The 19433-nt window shown below is 42.4% G+C and overlaps 1 protein-coding gene across 4 annotated transcripts in view; it reads left to right on the forward strand.

Moving 5' to 3' along the window:
* The window catches only part of RASGRP4 (RAS guanyl releasing protein 4), a 93365-nt gene that overhangs the window by 20991 nt on the left and 52941 nt on the right, over positions 1-19433 (forward strand). For all 4 annotated transcript variants that reach the window (XM_068250564.1, XM_068250562.1, XM_068250563.1 and 1 more), the window contains exons 3-6: positions 2164-2269; positions 7138-7191; positions 12631-12765; positions 12903-13050. In XM_068250564.1, coding sequence (XP_068106665.1) covers positions 2164-2269; positions 7138-7191; positions 12631-12765; positions 12903-13050 — 443 coding nt within the window. The remainder of the gene's footprint in view (positions 1-2163; positions 2270-7137; positions 7192-12630; positions 12766-12902; positions 13051-19433) is intronic.

The following is a 19433-nucleotide window of genomic DNA, read 5'->3' on the forward strand; positions in this document are numbered from 1 at the left end:
CGCTCATGACACAGATGCAATTTACGCTAATCGCAAACGTGCTGCATGCAGCATTTTCCAGGCTATTGCCATTCGATTCTCATTCACTGAAATGGGAATCACAACATTCAATTGCGGGGAAAAAAAATTGTAACCTGTATGGACACCATAAGGGCCCATTCACACTTGAGCGTTTTGCCAGAGATTGCGGCAAAACGCTCAAACGCTAGCGCTTTTTGAAGCGCTAGGGTAGTAAGGTTATGGGTCCGTTCTCATTTGGGCGATTTGCGCTAATCGCCGCAAATTGTCCAAAAACGCTAAATGCAAATGTGTAGCCTGCACCATTTTCAGGCGATTTCCCGGCGATCACGTTTTAGTGCTATAGAAGCGCAAAACGCGATTGCTAAAAAATCGCCAGGTGTGAATGGTGAATTTTATTTTTTTTTGCCTTAATCGCCAAAAAACACCAGAGAAAAACGTTAGCAAAATCGCTAGCGTTTTGCAATCAGCAAGTGTGAATGGGCCCTTCGAGTCTCTGATAGATGCACAGTATGCTTATTTAGAAGTCAGAGCGGTCCGGAGTATGCTTGCTTTTGATTTTGTACAAGTATTAGTGTTAACACACTTACCAGAGGATGCTCTGTGTGGCGCGTTGTCACTGCATGACTGCAAAATGTTAATGTTTTGTGCTCTTCAGGTTATTGGGCACTACAGATTTTTGGATCCTTACTGTGAATGTAGTTTTCCTTCAGATTCATTTAAAGCCACATCTTGTAGCCCTTCTTAAATTTTGCATATAGCAAAAAAAAAATGGTGAGGTCAACCTTTTTCAACCTTTTTTTTTTCAACCAGGAACCCTGCAAATATTTTTGGGATCTCAGGAAACTCCTGCATATACAGTAGTTTTTGGATCTTAAAGCTAATGGGAACCGGTTTAAAAAAAAAAAAAAAAAAGTCAGATACTCTCTTAAAGGGAACCTGTACTGAGTAAAAAATATTTAAAATAAACACATGAGATAACTTCAAATGAACATTACATAGTTACCTTGTTAAGTTCCTCTCAGAAGCTCACCATTTTTTTCTGACAATGATCCCTTCCAGTTCTGACAACATTTTGTCAGAACTGAAATATATCAGTTGCTGTCAGTAAAATATCAGTTGCTGTCCGTTACAGCTGAGAAGAAAACTGATGTACCAGGTAATGTCCATGTTTCCCTATGGCTCTAGTGGGCGATATTACAGTTTAACTGTGTGCTGACCAGGAAGCTGTTATCGGGTAATGGCCATTTTCAAAATGGAGGACGGAGAATTCCATTGATCACAGTGGACAAACGGGACACAGGAGAGGAGAAAGAGATTGATGAATAGACTACACAGCAGGTAAGTATGACTTGTGTATGGTTATTTTGACTTTTAATTTTCAGTACAGGTTTTCTTTAAGGAGAGGGAGGCTCTGGGTCCCATAGAGCATTCCCCCTCCTCTCCTGGTGCCCGCTGCTGTCCTGGCTCCCCCGTAGCGGTATTCGACCATTTCAGTCAAATACCGCTGTCTCCCGGCCGAAGGGGGGCTTCAGAAATGCCGCGGGAGCTCGAGTGCTCCCAAAGACGGGCAGCTCTACACTTCACACTCGCGTGTGCGCCGCCTGTCTTCGGGAGGACTCGGCTCCCGAAGACTTCCGAAGTACCCACGGCAGGGGAATTGAACGGGGGAGCCGGCGCAGCACGGAGGAGAGGGAAGGCTCATTAGGACCGAGCCTTCCCTCTCCTTAGGTGAGTATCTGCATATATTTTTTTTATAACCGGGGTTACATTAGCTTTAAGGAGCCCCTGCATTTATTGTGCAGGAGACATGAGACTTTATAAGTAGGTGTGGCTATTATTTAACTATCCCCTATTATTACAGTGCCCCTTATTATACTGTCTCCTTATCCTAGTCCTTTTTGTTGATGTGCTTATTATTATTTTGACCCCCCCAGTTTGGTGCTTTTTTTTTTTACAGTATCCCCTATTTTAATGTGCTCTATCACCCTTTCTCCTCAGTGGGGGAAAAGGAACCCCTGCAGAGTACTCAAGGAACCCTGGTTGAGAAAGCCTGGTCTATAATGCCATGTCGGCTTTGAGAATCCTTGGATATCGTGGATTGCACTAACCCAGTCTTTCCTGTTTTGCTTTCTTTCTGACAAGATGGAGATGGGAAGCTCTGGAGAAATGAGGACACTGTTAACATGACGCTGGTAATGCACAGCTGGGTGATACCATCAGCAGATTTTGGACGGAAGCTTCTTCAGCTATATCCTTATCAATACAGATAGATGGCTTTGCTCAAGTTTTATCTGTTGTTGTTGCAAAAAGATTGTTTGGTAAGGGGAAAAAAGGGTGTGGTAAGAAGAGAGGGTCTGAGGTAGCCATTGTGAACAGAGGACCCTCTATAATCTGATGCAATTGGTAATGTTGTTGGCCTTAGGAAGCGGGCTCAGACCTGCGAAATGCGTTGCCAGTGCTAAATTAATCTTTGCTCATATAAGAATTTCGTCATTTAGGTAAGACACCTCACTTTTTTCAATTTTAAACTTTTTAAATTCATTTTATACACATCAGGGCGCCTCTTTCCCTTTATGAGTTTTCAGAGGGATGAGCTGGAGGAAGAGGTCCAATTGCATGACCTACACGATCTCCAGATTTGACCCCTTTAGTTGTCACCGTCCACAGAATGTAAACGCATTTTACAGGTGTTCATTCCATTGGGCGTGTCGTCAGAGCATTGCTATTATGACATCTGACTTTTGTCTAATGTTTGAAAAAGTCAAGCCCCTACGTTATCTTGTATTCTGTCATCTCAACAAACACAACAGCTGTGTAAACAGGTCCTATAGTTACTATAGGATCCATCAATATGCCCATTGTGTCCCTTTGGGGAAAATGGAATGTTTTTGCTCATAGTTGGAACTGATACGTATATTTATTTCCATGAGGATACTTAATAATCTTAGCCTACCCATCTAGGATGCAAGACTTGGATGATCCTCAGCAGGGAATAATAGACGCTTGTGAATTAGTCACACCTCACGTGCTACAAAATTCCTGGCAGAGTAAAAACATTGCCTTGACATTTTGTCAGCCTACCAAAGCAGGTTATGTGGAAATCTATTGACTTCACACTCTACCGCTAGACTTGGGGAGATTCTTCAATAGAAAATTAAAAGCCCCAAATTCTGACTTTAATAGTTTTGCATATACATCTGTTATTGGTAGTAAAAAGCGAATTTCGTTTTTTTTTTTTTTTTTTGTGCCTCAAACACTTTGTTTTAGGGCCTTTTTCCACTACACAGCTGAATTGTAAAATCGGAAATTGCTAGTGATTTTTGAATCGCTAGGGTTGCTACTTTGGCTATCATTCATAAAGCATTACCGCATGCGGTAATGCAGAAAACAGCTGACTTTACCGAGCACTTAGCAAAATGTTAATTCATAAAAGTATTTACCGTATGAAAAGCTGAAATTCCCGACTAGTGAGGTAAATTTCCAACTTGTGCGGTAAATACTTCAACACATGTCAGTAAATATCAATTAATAAAGATTAGAGCAGTCGGTAATGGCACAAAGAATACCGCCTGCTTTGAAGAGGTGATAAGAAAGCGATAAGGGCAAAGTTAATGGAGATGCAGAAGCAGTGAGATCTCCCCAGGCAACAGCAGATAGAGAACGGAACAAACAAGGCTTCCCCTCAATACCATAACCACTTTGTCCTCCTTGACGTAATTATACGTCAAGGAGGACATGTGCACTCCCGCGGCCTTTCGCGCGTGTGCATGCGTGCTCCCGGCCGCGGATTCGTTAGCCCATGATTCAATGAATCGGGCTATGGTGCCCGATCACTGATTCCTCTCCCCCGCAGAAAAAGCGACAGCTTCTCTCGCGGAAGCTTCGCTTTTTCTGACTCCTATGTCCCTCTAAGCGTACATTGTACGCTTAGAGTGACGTCATGTAAACAAACTCAAAAAGTAAAACTACATCTAAAAGTTAAAAAAAAAATTAAAATGCACATACATTTCCCCAAATAAAACACTATTTTCATCCCACCCTCCCAAAAATACCCACATAAAATGTTTTTAATAAAAAAAAAAAAATTACAATAAAAAATACAAAAAATAAAAACATAAATATTTACCTAAGGGTCTAAACTTTTTAAATATCTACGTAAAGATGATAGATATAGATATAGAGAGAGAGAGAGATATCTCTCTCGCCTTGCAGCGCTGGGTCCCCGGTTCGAATCCCAGCCAGGGCACTATCTGCAAAGAGTTTGTATGTTCTCTCCGTGTCTGCGTGGGTTTCCTCCGGGCACTCCGGTTCCCTCCCACATTCCAAAAACATACAGATAAGTTAATTGGCTCCCTCTAAAAAAAATTGGCCCTAGACTACAGTACTTACACTACATAACATAGACATATGGCAATGGTAGGGATTAGATTGTGAGCTCCTTTGAGGGACAGTTAGTGACAAGATATATATATATACATTGTACAGCGCTGCATAATATGTCGGCGCTATATAAATACTAAATAATAATAAAATATATATATATATATATATATATATATATATATATATGCTTATAAATAGTGATGGATGCAAAACAGAAAAAATGCTCTTTTATTTCCAAATAAAATATTGTCGCCATACTTTGTGATAGGGACATAATTTAAATGGTGAAATAGCCAGGACAAATGGGCAAATACAATACGTGGGTTTTAATTATGGAGGCATGTATTATTTTAAAACTATAATGGCCGAAAGCTGAGAAATGATTTTTTTCAGTTTTTTTTCTTATTCTTACTGTTAAAATGCATTTACAGTAAGGTAGCTCTTAGCAAAATGAACCACCCAAAGAAAGCCTAATTGGTGGCGGAAAAAACAAGATATAGATCAGTTCATTAGATAAGTAGTGATAAAGTTATAGGCTAATGAATGGGAGGTGAACATTGCTCGGATGCATTAAGTGAAAGCAACTGAGGGCTTAAGTGGTTAAGCTGTGTGTTTATCCTCTTGGGTTCCTGCTTTTGAGATGTGTATTTCACATCAAAAAGCATGGCATGTGTAAAGTTTCTTGAAGTTCTTCTACACTGTGGCAATTAAATAGATTGTTAAGAAAGACGAAGACCTGGAACACACTGCAAAACGCTATAGCTAATCGCAAGCGCTAGCATTTTGTATGAGCAGTTTGTCAGCGGTTTCATGAGTGTTTTAGGAAGTGATTTTACAAAGTGTAGCAATTTGTCAGCAATTGTGTAGCGATTAGTGTGGTAACGTTAAAATGCTAGCAAAATCGCTCCATGCAGGTTTTGATGAGCGATTACGCCAGCGTTTATATACTTTACATTAAAGCGCTAACGCTCCCAAAATGCTGCATGTCCCGCGTTTACGATTTGAGGAATCGCGAACGCTCCAGTGGAAGTTGCCCATCCATTTACATTCGCTGAGCGTTTTGGCAAAACGCTAGCGTTCTGTAACGCTCCAAAAATGCTCTCTAAATCGCCCTTGTGGGTTCCAGCCCGAATAGACAGATACAGAGCAGATTCAGGGCAAGCAGAGGCAGTATAACAAAAGATGCATATCTAAAGGGAAGTTGGGGATGCCTCTTTTAGTGTAATGCTGTCTCTGCACGGAGAACAGGAATGTAACAATGTTACTGACAGTTGGGCTTTGGTAAAACACTGTACTTCTTTCGCAGCTGTGAAAATCTTTATGAATTAGCACACAAGTCTAAAGTTCTGAATGCGGTATTTTCCCAACCATATTTTTCTTTTTTACTGCACAGCCTTTTATGAATGATAGCCTTTAGCATAGAAATCATGAGAAGTATTTTCCACTATAGTGATTCGATTTGCAAATTGCAATCGCTTTCTGGTGCAATTTTAAGAGGGATATTGCAATGCAAATGACAAATCGCAATCGCATAACAAAGTAATTTAACTTACATCTGTTTAAGTCCCCTCTCCTCAATCTTTAAAACTTTGTAAAAGGATATGAAAAAAAAAAGTTCTGTGAAAAAATAATCAGAAATTGTGTATAAAATAAAATGCTACCTTAATTGAGTAAATAAAAACAACTGTCACTTTTCAGATGACCCATATAGCGTGTGTATGAATATAAACAGGACCAGGCAGAGGCGAGAGAGGCGCAGTGTAGGAGGGGGCGCACAACTCACTCAGCTTGCATTCCCCTACTGTGTTTGAAGCAGACGCAAGCCAGATAACTAGAGATTAAGGGGTTGGGGGCCCTGGGGTGCCTCTAGTCTAATAGCAATCAGTGTGTGACGGCTGGGGTGGGAGGGATGAAGGGGCGCACTTTGGTGTCTCAGCCTTAGGTGCTGGTGGACCTGTTCCCGGATCTGTATATAAACAACATAATCCACTATTCTCTGCCCCGAACCCAGCATAACTTAATGCTAAATACTAATCTATCACCCACAAATCTACCATGACCCACCCCCCTCCCCATGGTAGGTATTGTTTGCACCCCCCCCCCCCCCCCCACCTTCTAAAAAAGCCTTCTCTGCCCGCCTCTTCTCTCCCAGTGCTAAATACAGTTTCTTCCAACCCAGCCAAATGTAACTTCCCAGAACCTGACGGTGCCTTAAGTCTCAACAACCCCCTTTAAATTGGCATTTGATTAGTCCAGATTACGTTTATTGTTAAAGGGGGTTTGTGGTATGTAGGAGCATTAGAATTTGGTTCATGGTCAACCACTTGCTTTGTGTATTATTTATTTTAAATATTTAGTATTTATACATCGCCCACATAATACTCTATACAGAGTATGTTCTCTTGTCACTTAACTGTCCCTCAGAGGGGCTCACGATCTAATCCCTACCATAGTCATATGTCTATGTATGTATTGTGTAGTGCATGTATCGTAGTCTAGGGCCAATTTAGCGGGAAGCCAATTCATTTTTATCTGTGTGTTATTGGATGGGGGAGGAAACCCACGCAGACATGGGGAGAACATATGAACTCCGTGCAGATATTGCCTTGGCTGGGATTTGAACCAGGGACCCTGAAATTGTAATGTTTTTGTGAGTTTAACCCCCACTTATCAGTACTGATATGGAGAAGCCATTGGTAAAGTCTTGTATATTGTTCCTTGACTACCATTTACCTACAGAGAGGCGACTCAAAGCAACAGGAGAACCCAGATCTGCCACTTCCTAAGGTAAGCATTTCTCTGTCCTTGTCATATCCCTTCATCTTTGTGTCTTTTCTTTTTTTTTTTTTTATCCTGTGTGCCAGATTACCTACAAGGTATGTAAAGCAAGTCTGAAGGCAGAAGAACTCTAATGCCTGGCACGCAGCATGCAATTTCCCATTAGATCGATGGGTCAAATCGATAATTATCAACAGGTCCAATCAATTTTCTGATCGATTTTGTGCAGAAGTGATCGGAAACCTGATTGGACTTGGTCAGAAATCATCGATTCCACCCGTCGATCTGACAGGACATTGCATGGTATGTACCAGGCATTACGTTTAAAGAGACACTGAAGCGAAAAAAAAATATGATATAGTGAATTGGTTGTGTACTATGAATAATTACTAGAAGATTAGCAGCAAAGAAAATATTCTCATACTTTTATTTTCAGGTATATAGTGTTTTTTCTAACATTACAACATTCTATAATATGTGCAGATTACACAACACTCAGCATTCAAAATGAGTCTTTCAGAGCAGTCTGTGAAGTAATGACCTCTCCTCTAGCAGAGGAAAAGTAAATAGTCCAGGAACAGTTGAGATAATAAAAGTCAGATAACAGCCCTCTCCACGACTAACTTAGTCGGAGAGCTTAAAGGGGAACTGAAGAGAGAGGTATATGGAGGCTGTCATGTTTATTTCCTTTTAATCAATACCAGTTGCCTGGCAGCCCTGCTGGTCTATTTCTCTGCAGTAGTATCTGATTAAAACCAGAAACAAGCATGCAGCTAGTCTTGTCAGATCAGACTTATAAGTCTGAACCACTGAAACACCTGATCTGCTGCATGCTTGTTCAGGGGCTATGGCTAATAGTATTAGAGGCAGAGGATCAGCAGGGCTGCCAGGCAACTGGCATTGTCTAAAAGGAAATAAACATGATAGCCTCCATATACCTCTCTCTTCAGTTCCCCTTTAATTGCTTGTTTGCATAGAGATAACTGGAGTTTCTCAACTCTTCCTGTACTGGAAACAATTACACTGATGTATCTGATCTTAATGTTTTATTTCTTAGCTGTGCTTCACATACAAATCATAATATCATCTTTTTTTTTTCGCTTCAGTGTCTCTTTAAGCTGCTTACATTATAATCGCCCATGTGTTTCCATCTTATGTTTCACCCCAATCTATAGAGTAAGTGCTCCTCTTCCGTACCGCACACGCCCACCGAGCTATATCCTGATAGCCTGTCCAATCATTATTATACAGGCCTATTGTCTCCTTCTCCTCTCAACAAAACATTTCCTCCTTTCTCTTTAACCCCCTTCCTGTCATAATAGGTGTCATGCTGCCCTACTTGCTCCCTTCCCCCCTATTTCCAGTATATGGACTAAGCCAGTCTTGCTATGCTTTCTTTGGTGTTTCTCCTATTTGTATGGGCTGGAGCACACCAACAGCTTTTCTGATCATTTTTAAAAACGCTAGCGCTTGGCTAATGTATTTGAATGGGATGGATCACACCAGAGCGATGTGCTTTTTTCCCAAACGCGGGTCCTGCAGCATTTTTGCTGATTTCTGTGGCGATTCAACCGCAATTTTAAGTATAGGAAAGTGGAAAATCGCTCTGAAAAGCGCTAGATCAGAGCGATTTTTTTTCAAGCGTTTTTGTTACAGAAGCTGTTCAGTTACAGCTCTACTGTAACTAAATATAAAAAACGCCACACCAAAAAGCTCCAAAAATCGCTAGGCATGCTTGGAAAAATCACTAGGCACATGCCTAGAATCCCCTTAAAAAATCACTTCAAAAAGCACTAAGCGTTTACTTTTGCGCTTGTGCTTTTTGGTGTACACTGACCCTCTGTTTTAACATTCCCTGGTGACTTCTGAATGCAGTCGCAGGGTGATGTCCTTCAGTGCAGCACATTGTAGTACAGCCTAGTCTGCCAGCCCAATGGGGGCAGCTGCAGGGGCAGGCTCTCTGCACTTGTGCAAGGGATACATCTGTAGGTACTTTTGCAGAATAGAGTAGCCCCAAGAAACAGCTACAAAGCACTACACATTTCTCCACCACCACAGTTGTCTGTTCTCCTAGCTTCTCACCCACTGATCTAATTTTACCATTCTAGAGCAGCCCCAAGAAAGCCCATTAGGTAACCAGGGAAATTCCATTTTTGTTATAAATTTGCCATAAACATAGTTTACTGCTGCACTAGTTTTCCTGTAATTTAATGTTCTTTACATTGCCATTTTAATTTGCAACCAGGTAAAAAATTTCCAACACAGACAGTTAGCTTAAGTAATGTGGCTTTGCAAATATGGCAGCTGTATTTTATTTGGATGGACTGTAAAGTGAACCTCCGCACTAAAAATCTACTCAGCAGCACTGAAAAGCCTTGGTGTTTCTTCAACAGTTTTACAGCATCAGAACTTTGTTTTTCTTAACAAAGCACCATTTTTAGCTAAGCTCCACCCATCAAAGAAAACTGCCCGGGCTTTTTTCCCCTGATGCTGTGCAAAACATGATGGGATTTCCTATGTTGTTGTTCACGTTGCATAGCAACTGGGAGGGGTGATCAGCACACAGGACAGTTGGAACTGTGTCTCATGCTCCTTGTCACCTCTTTTCAACCAAAAAGATGGCTGCCCTCATGAAATCAAACCTTTGCCTGTTCTTTTAAAACGGGGTGGGTAAGAGATTATATTACTGTGATGAATAGCGGAAAAGCCGCCGCGTGTTGTAACAGTCTGATGCGGCGGTTTTTCCGCGTCAGCATGCATCTGGGTTATCTGGAACTAATGGTGCACATGGGAAGAATGGCGTGGGCGCCGCCGCATGTTCTGATGGTAAGACGGCGGATTCCACATCCAGTGCGGCGGTTTCCCTGCAGCAACATGTGTCTGGGTTGTCTGGACCAAGTAGTGCACACAGATGGAGAGCTACGCGCGCGCGCGCTGCAAGACAAGCTCTTTATACCAATAGGAGGAAGATCAGCTGAACAGGGCGGTCAGCTGATTCCTGCTCAGTCAGTGATTGGTTGATGGGAGCTGGGCGGCGCTATGGGGCACTTTTACTATATATATCTCCTGCTGTTCAGTTGCTGGTTGTCTGGCGTTGCGAATGCTTATGTATTAGCACTCAGACCTTAGTCAGATCTTTCAGTGTGGTGGAACCAGGAGGACCTGGGAATCCACACTTAGCCAGTTACTGTATATCATCTGTGTTATTCTCTAGCATAGTTCCAGGGTGTTGAGATCACGGCCCTCACACCCCAGACTAGGAATACTGTATATCATCTGTGTTATTCTCTAGCATAGTTCCAGGGTGTTGAGATCACGGCCCTCACACCCCAGACTAGGGATACTGTATATCATCTGTGTGTATCTCTAGCATTGCTCCCTGGGTGTTGAGATCACGGACCTCACACCTCAGACTAGGCCTTGTTCTGATATCTGTTATGACCTGTAGCTTTCCTGACTATTCTTCTGATCTCTGATTTGGTACCTTGCATATCTGATACTCTGTTGCTGACCCGGCCTGTCACCCCCCCCCCCCCCTCAGGGTGTCCAGCCTTCCCGCAGGGGTCCCCTGCTCTACAGAGGGGACACTGCTCCTTATCAGTCAGGGACTCCCTCTCCAGGTGTCCTTGACTGCAGTAGAGTCTTCTCTACTAATTGGACCACCTGCTACCCCGGTGGTCCAAAGGTTACTGTTGCACCAAAGCACTTACACACTCAGGTGTCTAGAGGTTAGACCTATTTGATTATTGGCGATTCTGCAGATCCCCAATAATCAGGTATATCTGTATTCTTGGGGATACTGCAGATCGCCAAGGATCAGATCCTCTCTCTGGTTGCTGACACCTATCATTACAATTACCTATTTTAATTAACATAAATAATGTAACTTAATGACAGTATGTTTGTTTAGCCTGAAGTTCCTTTTTAAAGAGGAACTTCAGGCTAAACAAACACACTGCAGGCGTTTGAGGTTTTTTTACACGTGGGTGATTTTTAAAATTGCCCAAACGCTTGTGCATTGAATGTCTATGAGAAGGTTAATATCCGTGAGGGTTGTGCGCTGTTTTGAGGAGTTTCCGCCTCAATGGAAAGTATAGGAGAAACTCTAAACGCTCACAAAATCACTTTGTGCAGCGATTGCATTTGCGTTTTTAAGAATAAATACATTGTATTTATTATTTTCCCGGTCAAAGAGTTCACTTGCTGACATGCATCAGGGAGTGAATTACAAAACCGCTCGGAAAAAATGCTTAGAAAACCGCTAAGCACAAAAACGAATCGCCCACCCAAGCACCGGGAATCGGGGGGGGGGGAGGGGGGGGAAGACGCCTCAAAAACAGTCCAAAGCGAGCCGAATGCAGTGTGAACAAGGCCTTACTCACCTTGCTTCCTGAGTAATTACCAGCACAGAAAAGGATCCATTGTCTGGCAGCAGTCCTTGATGCTTGTATCTGACGCTTAAGGGCCCGTTCACGCCTAAAAGCGCAAAACGGTAGCGCTTAGTGCTACCGTTTTGCATGTGTGGTTTTTTTTTTTTTTGTTTTTTTTTACTCTGACGTGGACAAATCACTGGCCAAATACGTGTTCTTGGAGCGATTGTGATTAGCGCTTCTATATATGCTAATCGCCATCACTCCCGAATTGCCCAAAAATGCTGCAGGTAACGCATTTGGCGATTGCCGCTAATCGTGAAATGCCCACGATTGGCAGCAAACTCCACAGCGAGATCACTGCCATTAGATTTCTATTGCGCTAGCGATGTAAAAAGCGCTTTGGAGATTAGCTGAAATCACCCGCTAATCGCCCTAGTGTGAACAAGCCCAGAAGGATGACTATCCAGAATCTGAATTATTTTATTCGCCAAGTGTGACTATCCCGAAATTGTTAACCTATAAAATACATGTGTAAGCACCCTGATGAGAAGTACATTCCTACAACCGTAAAATACACTATAAATTACTATTCTCCTATGTTGCTATCACTTACAGTAGGCAGTAAAAATATGATATCTGACAAGATTTGGACTACTCCATCTCGTTCTAGGAAATTCTTAGTATCTCCTTTTTTATTCTTTACAAAATCACTAAAAAAACTCTTCAGAGATGCCAGCCTCCTTACTCTTTTGCTCATTATTTTGGCAGTTGGACAGAGCAACTGCCAATCTGTAAGTGCTTTTGAAAATAAAGAAACCCTTGAGAACCCCCTATGAAGAGATAGACTAGTCCAAAACCTGTCAGATTTTCATCGCCTATTTCAAGCGACAGGAACATAGGAGAAAAGTAATTTATGGTGCATTTTACTCTGGGAGGAGTGTAATTATACACATACTTATAATTTTAAAAATTTTCATAATAGTGGTCCTTTTTAAAATAGTGTTTTCTGTTACTACTTGAAACCTATGAAGTGAAAGATAAAGTGGCACTTCTCTCACCTATCCTTCCATGGCAGGTTCTGGATAAACCATTATCCAGAAGATTTCCGGCTGGACAGCCAACTGGAAGAGCTGATGTCTGATTTTTGGGAGGTAGTGAAGGACAGGAGAAGGGCAAGTGATCACCGGCAAAGTCTTGAAACTTCATACACGTAAGAGCCTTTTGTGGTTCCTGTTTATCTTATCAGTCATTTTCTCAGTCCGTGATGGCAGAAACTTCCTCTTTATGTTACCAGTGTTCCTTTACCTGCCTGTAGTATATTTATATTTTTTGTTTTATCTATGTCAGATTTGACCAAGAGGATGCCAGGATGTTTTCCGAGTCGCCAAGCTTCAACAAGAAGAGGAAAGTCTCCCTATTGCTTGATCACTTGGAGCCATCAGAGCTTGCACAGCACCTCAGCTACCTGGAGTTCAAATGCTTCTGCAGGATTTCGGTAAAAGTTTGGAGAGAATCCATAATGTTCAACAAAAATAGCAGAAGCATTTAAAAAAAAAAAACGTAAAACCCATACAGGTAGTCTCCAGTCCCTGGTTTACAAACAAGATAGGGACTGTAGGTTGGTTCTTAACCTGAATCTGTCCATAAGTCAAAACATTGTACCATCTCTGTCCCCTGTACATCCTCTAACCCTTCCTGTGCCTCCAGCGCCCCCCTCTGTCACCCTGTTCACCCATGCTTTCAGTGTCCCCCTCTGTGCCAGGCAATGTCCATTGTGTAAAAAGGAAATACATTTGTCAGCCTCCATACTATATGTCTCAACTCGGGTTCTCTTTTAAACCATTTTTTTTTATTGAAGGCACTGACCTATAAAGTTAAAAGATGATTGATAGTCCATCAGACCATCAAAATCTTCAAAATGTGTACCTCCACTAGGGTCCTCTGAAGTTTCTCCAGTTGGGCCCATTCAGCGCATGCGTAGTTCGGCTGCGTGTTCACTCTTATCGCTGGGAGCATGATGGGGTTGCGCGGCCACGCCATACAGACACCGTATGCTCTGACTGGAGAAATGCTTACTTCAGTTATATAAGACATTATTATTATTATGCTTATCTTAATTTTTTTCAAAGCTGAAGTCCTTCCTGGCACATTCAAATAAACATGACATTGCCATAAAAATTTTTTTTTTTTTTTTTTTTGCAATCCACTTATGCAGAGGACCTGGACGCCAGTTAATCTGGACTCGCCCACAAATGCATTTTTGCACAGTCTGACCTGTATATTACTTTTATATTCAGGTTCTCAGTCAGCTCACTTAACCCACACAGCAATCCACTACAAAGTGAAAACATTTTTGTTCTGTCTGCTGATAACATAATTGCTATATACAAAAAGTTGTCCTGGGTAAAAATAAAAGAATTTCGGTACTTTTTCTTTAGCTGGGTGCATCCGATAGGTGGTGCCAATTACATTAATAGTCACGTAACAAAAGTGTAATGTAACGGATTCTATTGTGTTTTTTTACTGGCCGTTTCGCTGCGGTCAAATGTATTATCAAAAGTGAGTTCATTGAATTAAATTAAGCCGGCGGCAATGTAACAGATGAAGCTGCCGGCTTCGGCTCTCGCTCTCCTCCCCCTTTCCTCTCTCCTATACAATACTGGCAGCCAGGGGACATTTGGCCGCAGCGAGACGGACAGTAAAAAACACAATAGAATCGGTTACAATACACTTTTTACGTGACTATTAATGTAATTAGCGCCACCTATCGGATGCGCCCGGCTAACGGAAAAGTACCAGAATTTCTGGCAGGGAACACACTTGTCTGTTTTCATGCGCGTTTTCTGCACAGAAAAACTGAGAACTTATGTTAATCAATGGGCTAGTACACACTTAATATGTTGTTCGCGCGCAGAAAAAAACTGACATTCTGCACATTTTGTCAGCTTTCTCTCTCAACTACATCAGCTGCTGTTAAAAAAACGCGCACGTTTTCCTGAATAGAAACACACTTGGTGTGCAGAAAAAGTATGCAGGAAAACGCGCGCGGAAAACTGAAAGACAAGTGTGTGCCCTGCAAAAAGAAAAACTGGCAACCGTTAGATTTTCCTCTCTGTTACAGACTAGTCGTGATATTAAAGTCACAAAGGCCTCAATTCACTAAGCTTATCTCTTGTCTTTAATAACTCTTCTAGAGTAGTTACCATGGTGACGAGGCATGTAGTATTCAGGAAACATTCTACCTCAGGCAAACCTAAAGTTAACTCTTCTGTCTTTAAGTTAACTCTTTAATCCTTAAAATAACTCCAGAGTTAGACAGGCTGTTTATTAACTGCGTGTGAAAATAACTACAGTGGAGGTAAATTAACTACAGAGGAGGTAAATTAACTACAGAAGAGGTAACGTAAGGAATGAAGAGATAAGATAACTCTCTTACTAGTGGAGGTAAGTTTTCTCTTGCCTTATCATCTCCAGCATGATCTTAGTGAATTGAGGCCAAAGTGTTGTTTTTAGGAAAAAAAAATCTAAAATGGTTTAGTTTTGTTTATTAACTTGTTTATGCAGCCTATTACTGAGGGCCCTGTCACACCAAATAGTGTTTTTGGGGTCATTTTCGCTTGTTAAAAAAAAGTCTTAATTGACTTACATCAAAATCACTGTAAAATCGCAGCATTTTGCAAAAGCAAAATAGTAGTGCTAGCGTTTTGCGCGGATGATTTTACCGCGATTTAGCTCTGTAAAAATCACTGTTCACTCTTGCGATTCCGAGCGATCACGATCGGCGCTTTTTTAAGCATTGTATCACGATCGCTCCAGAACCGCGGTAAAATGCTGCAGGAAATAAGTTTTGCTATTGCCGATAACCGAGAAATGCGATCGGCAGCAATCGCGGCAGTGAGATCATTGCCATTATGTTTATATTGCGTTAGCGCTTTAAAAAGCTCTAGCTCTTCAGCGATTAGTGGGAGTCGCCTGCTAATCGCCCAAGTGAGAATGGGCCCTTACTGAGCGTGTAAAGCTGAAATCTCTCAGGATCACCAGTTATCTTTCAAAGTAGGAGATAAGAGATTCCTTGTACAACTACAAATAGACAAACCTGTGCAATCTAAAAATAGCAGTGTGGTTCTTACAGAGGAAACTGGATATTGCGCAAGATGGAACAGTCGTATGTTGGAAGGCAGCTGTTAGCTCAATGCGACACGGGGCAAGGGGAATTTTAAACACAGATGACGTTACTTTTGGGTCAAAGGCAGACTGGATACCTCTATAGACAATAATGAGTTGGGAGACGGGTTTCAAATTCTATATTATGCAAGACTGTAGTTCCTATTTAATGATTGGTTGAATAAGTTTTAGAGCTAAAATGTAGAAGTAAAAAATGTATTGTTTTATTCTCTTTTTAATTTGTACCTGAAATGAAATGTTAATTTCAAATCAAATATTCGTTATTAATTCTTCACATTTTAGTTAGATCTTACTGCTTTGTGTTGCCTCCCGTCCTCCCCTTGTTCCCCATTATAACAACTTTTATTGTTTGACTGCCAGGCAATTAAATTAATTATAGAAAAGAACAGAACCCACCTGTATTCCAAAGCACTCAACAAGTTATAATAATTAAAAAAATATAAACTTGTTTATTTAAACACTTCTGGTAAAGGTGCATACACACGTCCAACTTTACGCCTTGTTGTTTAAACTGGTCGTTTGAACGACTCGAAGTGCAGACAAGAAGTCCTTCAGACATCATGGGCACACTGACCAACAAAGCGACTGATATGCTAATTTACATGTCGTTTAATCAACTTGACAATGGACTGGATAGAACAATGGACTAGATTGAACTACTGATCAAACGACTGTATGTTTGAACGTCTATTAGTTGGACAAACGACAAGAAGTCGTTTGTACACATGTATGGACCTGACAGATGTTTAAACGACAGTTTGTCCAACGAATCCGCTAAGTGGATCGAGCAAACCGGCTGTTATCAGTCGCTTGACTGCGCGTACATACGTCCAACTTGTCGTTTAAACAAGTTGGTTATTTATATTGCACTTTTCTCCAGAGCTGCGGCCACTAGGATGCGCTCTATAGGCAGTAGCCGTGTTAGGGAGTATCGCCCAAGGTCTCCAACTGAATAAGTGCTGGTTTACGGAACAGGAAGAGCCGAGCTTCAACCCCTGGTCACAAAGGCCTTAAAGAGACTCTAAAGTCTCAAAAAAATGAGGTTTTTACTTTAAAAACCTCTTTAACATAATTGCCCCTCCTAAAATGCCGCATCTCTGCGGCTGAAAACTCCCAAATCACCCCTAACTCCCCAGGCAAAATCCATGACTTTCTTGATCCTGGATTTTGGGCTGTAGCTCTGCCTCCATATGTGTCAATCAGCGCTGATCGCCGCCTCACCCCCGCCCCTCTCAGTGAAGGAAGACTGGGAGAGGCAGCCATCCGCGCTGATGGACATGTGTAGAGGCAGAGCTGCAGCCCAAAGCTCTGCCTCTATGCGGAAGGAGCCCCACAATGTGCCCCAGGGAGTTTGGGGTGATTTATGGAGTTTTCAGCCACAGGGATGCTGCATTTTAGGAGGGGCAATTATGTTGAAGAGGTTTTTAAAGTAAAAACCTCATTTTTTGGAGACTTAACAGTCTCTTTAACCCAGTGGTCCTCAAACTAAGGCCCTCGGGCCGAATGTGGCCCCCTGAGGCTTTTTTACTGGCCCTCCACACACAAAATGTATTACTTATAGATGCGGTCAGCTACATCTTTAAATATTGGTGGTCCGCATGTAGAATAGCAGTGCTGGCACCACCCATCCACATGGAAGCCTGCAAGCAGTAATTTGCTAGTTTTCAATCAAATTCCACATCAGGTGACACTGCTGTCCAATTGGACGGCAGGTTGTCACCTGGGTACGCTTCACTGTTTGGCCCGCTTCTGCATCATTTTATGTATACTCCGGCCCCTCAGCTGTCTGTAGTATTTTGACCCGGCTCTCCACCCAAAACGTTTGGGGACCTCTGCTTTAACCAGTACACTATCCAGCCACTCCAGAAGGGCCCACACATTTCAATGCGTGTATTTGCACTGTGCCTGCGTGAGTTGCTTGTGCAAGTCTTTTGCTTTCCTTCATGCAATTCCTTTTACTAGGCATGCGTAATTCATGACAATGAAAAGTGCTCATTCACAGGTGGGTACAAGTATGTGCCTGCTGTGCTGACCTGGAAGCTATCCTGGGGTCTGCAGCGTTTCAATAACCAAGGCTTTACTCTTTTTAAAAGACACCTGATAGATATGGAGACTGACATATTTATTTCCTTTTAAACAATGCCGATTGCCTGGCTGTCTTGTTGGTCATCTGCCTCTAATACTACTAGCCAACGACCCTGAACAACCAAGCAGATCAGTCTGACTAGATTAGCTGCATGCTTGTTTCAGGTGTGTGATTCAGACACTACTGCAGCCAAGGAGATCAGCAGGACTGCCAGGTCATTGGTATTGTTTGAGGCTGGTTGCACACATGATGTGGTGTTATTTGCGTGCGGCACAAAAACCTACCACAGCGCATCGCACCAATGCAATGTCCGTGCAGCAGATAGTGCCAACAGGGAAATCTTCACACCCCGCCCCTTGAACGTGTGCGCAAATGACATCGGACATCACTTGTGTCCAACCCCTCAGTCACGTACACACTTCCAGACAGGAAGTGTGTACGTGACTCCGCCGACATTAGTAGCAGTGTGGCGCGCATGCCGTTGACTGCAATGCAATTGTGCGCTGAGCGATACTGCTCTGCAACACACTGCAGCCTCTGCATTGATCAAAGCACTTTCCTTGCACTATGGGTTCTCTCATAGAGATTAATGACCACTGCAGCAAGGTAGAGTACTGCGACACACTAGTGTGCAAATTGCAATATAGAGGAGCTGTCAGCCATACTATCTCAGAAAAAAAAACCAAATATATAAGTAGATACTTGCTCTACTTACATAACATACGTATTGCACTGTCCACGTTATGATTCCTGTGAATTTTATAAAGGAAAAGTAGAGAATCCTATTCTAGACAGTTTCCATATTTACTGTGGCTATTTTGAAGCCAGTCGTGATGTAATATCCGCCCTTAGTCTCCTCTGCCTGATTTGCCCGCCCTTCACTATAGAAAGTGCATTGTTTCAGACTGAAAAATTTTGGCCAATGAGAGAGGAACAGAGGTGTGGGAGGGGAAAACAGGAGGGAAAGAGGCTTCAGCCAATCAGGCTGCATTAGTTAAGTCCGAGGGGAAGTAGAGAAGCAAAAAGACAACCCAGCATGCCCTGCAACTTCTCTTTTGTGTACCAAATTTTCTGTGTACCAAATAAGTCATGTAAATTGGGTGTAACGAAAATTCCACGACGCCGGACAGATTGCGGAAATATGGTCGCATCCGTTCCGGCATGCGGACTTTCCAATGCGGAATGCGGAAATTTGTCCGCATCAGCTCCGGGCGCACCGCGCCAAACTCCCCGCCGTGCTGCACATCAGGGCTCTGCTATCTTGCCTCTAGAGGGTGCGCGAGCGCGCCAGGCACGCCTTTATACCTCTAGAAAGCGTGTCAGCTGACTTAGAGGTCAGCTGACGTTTTTGCCTGCCCTGATTGGTTGCTGCTTGGGGTGGAGACTTCTCTCCCAGGCAGTATATAAGGAAGTGCTTTGCAGTCACACTTCGTCTGTGTTATGATCGCTTCTGCAGCAGGTGCTGCTGGCAGTAGTAGTGCTGCAGCTCAGGCAGTTCTGATCTCTTTCCATGCAAGCTGCATAGCTTTGTCTGCCTTTTCCTGCTGTCAGCTTGTGACTAATTATCATTCACCTGTGTGGGAATCTGCATGTCTGCTCCCATTGGA

The sequence above is a fragment of the Hyperolius riggenbachi genome, chromosome 8, assembly GCF_040937935.1.
Source record: "Hyperolius riggenbachi isolate aHypRig1 chromosome 8, aHypRig1.pri, whole genome shotgun sequence".
NCBI classification, from domain to species: domain Eukaryota; kingdom Metazoa; phylum Chordata; class Amphibia; order Anura; family Hyperoliidae; genus Hyperolius; species Hyperolius riggenbachi.